Source organism: Sceloporus undulatus, chromosome 3 (genome assembly GCF_019175285.1).
Source record: "Sceloporus undulatus isolate JIND9_A2432 ecotype Alabama chromosome 3, SceUnd_v1.1, whole genome shotgun sequence".
In the NCBI taxonomy this organism is placed as follows: Eukaryota; Metazoa; Chordata; class Lepidosauria; order Squamata; family Phrynosomatidae; genus Sceloporus; species Sceloporus undulatus.
In genome coordinates this window covers 166,137,280-166,139,945 of record NC_056524.1, presented here as the reverse complement: position 1 = coordinate 166,139,945, position 2,666 = coordinate 166,137,280, and the positions used below count along the sequence as shown (strand labels likewise).

Below are 2,666 nucleotides of genomic sequence, written 5' to 3'. Positions count from 1 at the left end.
GAGCTGGAGTCCAAAATCCCTGAAAGAGCACAGTTTGGGGACCACTGTTCAGTAAAGGAAGTATTTTCCAACAAGACAAGAGGGACTGGAGGTATTACACTGTAATCCATTATAGAAATGGATGGTAATTAGAGTACCTTTCAGAAAACAGTAGGTTTAGCTTCAAATCCTTATTTACAAATCAATAAACAAAAACTCCAGACAGTTCAAACATGTCACAGAGCTTGTTTCTGGAGGTCTGTTCCTTATGACTACATCTGCAGATTGGTATCCCGCTCAGTATATATGACAGTGCAAGGAGAGACAGTGTTGCCTAGTGGTTTGGGTGTTATACTATGGCGTGTTACAGATGGTCAGGGGAAGACGTCTTGAAAGTGTCTTCACCTGAAAACGGAGCCTCCAGACCGCCCGCCCTGGGGGAGTGGCAAATGTGGCTAAAGGTGGATGGGGCTTCTATACTGGGAGGAGTGAAGGCACCTCACCTGGGGGCGTTTCTTATCCCCAGCTTCCATACCGCTGCCACGTAGGACGCCCTAAAGAGAGAGGGGGCCCCCGCACGGGCGGCCGCAAATGAGGCTTTCCCCCCCTTTTGCCAGCTGAGAACTGCTGCCACTTTTCCTTTTGCCGGCTGCAGATTGTGCATGTGCACAATTTAAGGGCCCTGGCCCCTTTAAATTTCTTTCCCCGCCCTACCCAAGAACAAAGGTGGCCTCCTGCCAAGTGATCAGCTTGTGTTGGCATCCCTGTCCGCTTGCGCAATGCGAGTTCCACCACCGGCATCATGGATGCCTCCTCTCCTTTGTTCCCCGCGCTCCTAATGAAGCTGCAATGCACAGCCGCAGCTGTCGCCACTGCCACCATTGCCACCGCTGCCACCGCTGCCACCACTGCCACCGCTGCCACCGCTACCCCCTTCACCCCCCCTGCTGCTGTAATGGGGGTCCCTTCATCCATTTTAACAACAGCTGCATTCTTGGATGACAGCAGCAGTGATGATGATGACACAGAACAGCGAATGATTGTAGGGGCTGCCATAGCAGATCAGCTGCTTACTGTTGGTGGTGCCATGATCATGGCCCAAGCGGGGCGGATTCGTCGCTGCTGGAAGGTCCCTAGATCAGAAAAATGGTGGGACGAGTTGGTCACACGCATGAGGTCTGACAAGCAATGGAGGTATTACTTCAGAATGCCCCGTGCTCTCTTCCACAGGCTAGTGGGCATCCTGCGCCCAGAACTGGAGAAGTCAGACACAGTGATGAGGAGAGCCATCCCAGTAGAGAAGAGAGTGGCCATTGCCATCTTTACACTGGCACACAAATCCAACTATGCTGTGACCTCGGCGCTGTTTGGGACTGGCATTGCCACCGTGGGGGAAATCGTGGTGGAGTTTGCCCTGGCCATGGAGAAGCTCCTGCTGTCACGGACCGTGTACCTGGGGAACGCACATCAGGTAGGGACAGCAACATCACCTTCTCTTTAATCTTTGGCAGCCCTGTGCTACTCAGTGTAAAATGTCACCCCTCACTGTACATTGGCTGTTTTTGCTATGGTGCTGTTGCGCAATTGTAAAATAGCTGTCATGTTAATTCTTCCACATCTCCCCCTTCCCTCCCCCCCCACAGATTATGGATGCCTTCGGTCAGCGCGGCTTCCCGCAAGTGGTTGGCCTCATGGACAGGTACCACTGCCTGGTCAAACCACCCTTGGGGCAGAGGAGCGCATATGTCAACGGAAAGGGCTCCTATTCTGTCATCCTGCAAGGGACATGTGACCACACAGGACGCTTCATGGACGTGGAGCTCAGGTGGCCAGGGTCAGCCCAGGATGCCAGGGTGGCAAGGAATTCTGTCATCTTCGAGGCCATGGAGGCTGGCATCTATGTGGAAGGGAACCCCAGCATCAACATCAGAGGCCAGCAGATCGGGCCCCTCATACTGGCTGACACTGCCTACCCCATTCGGAAGTGGCTCATGAAGCCCTTCAAGACCCCCTGCACTCCCAAACAGAAGCTGTTCAACAAGAAGTTGAATCATGTGAGGGAGGCTGTGGAGAAGTCATTCGGGAGATTGAAGGCCAGATGGCGGTGTCTCACTGGCCCCCTGCTTGTGGCAGATGAGAATGTGGTGCCCATCCTCACCTCATGCGCCATTCTGCACAACATCTGTGAGACCAAGGGCAGGGTCCTGGATGAGGGGCTGCAGTACGGGCACCATTTTGTGCTGCCCACCCTGGGAGCAATCACAGCTGATGAAGAGACTGCCAAGCAGGAAGAAGGGGAGGCTGTGAGGAATGCTCTGGCAGATTTCTTTCAGACAGGGAGAATCTGAAACATGGCTCCTGCGCCATCTGTGATGTCAGAGTACATTGTAGTGTAATAGCATAAGCACCTGAATAAATGTATCCCATTATCCACAGTATGTGTCTGCCTATCATTCCTGCTCTGTGCCTTGGGCATTCTTACCAATGTGCAAGAGGGATACACACACACACACACACACACAAAAGGTCTCCTGGTGCCTGTTTTCCTGGTTCAGAAAGATACATCAGCTCCAACTGCCAATTGCCTCTCTGACAATGTATCAATTCCCCTCAAATTCTAGCTTTCCTAATGGCCCATTTGAATGTAACAATAGGACACCCAGAGGGCATCTGTTGGGGGACAGTTT

At 52.7% G+C, this 2,666-nt stretch overlaps 1 protein-coding gene across 1 annotated transcript; it reads left to right on the top strand.

Annotated features, from left to right (window-relative positions):
- The first annotated feature begins 162 nt into the window (after window positions 1-162).
- On the top strand, window positions 163-2,414 carry LOC121926481 (putative nuclease HARBI1). The gene is made up of 2 exons (XM_042459500.1): window positions 163-1,450; window positions 1,623-2,414. The coding sequence occupies exons 1-2, from the start codon at window positions 782-784 to the stop codon at window positions 2,325-2,327; spliced, it is 1,374 nt and encodes a 457-aa protein (XP_042315434.1). The 5' UTR covers window positions 163-781; the 3' UTR covers window positions 2,328-2,414.
- The last annotated feature ends 252 nt before the right edge of the window (window positions 2,415-2,666 follow it).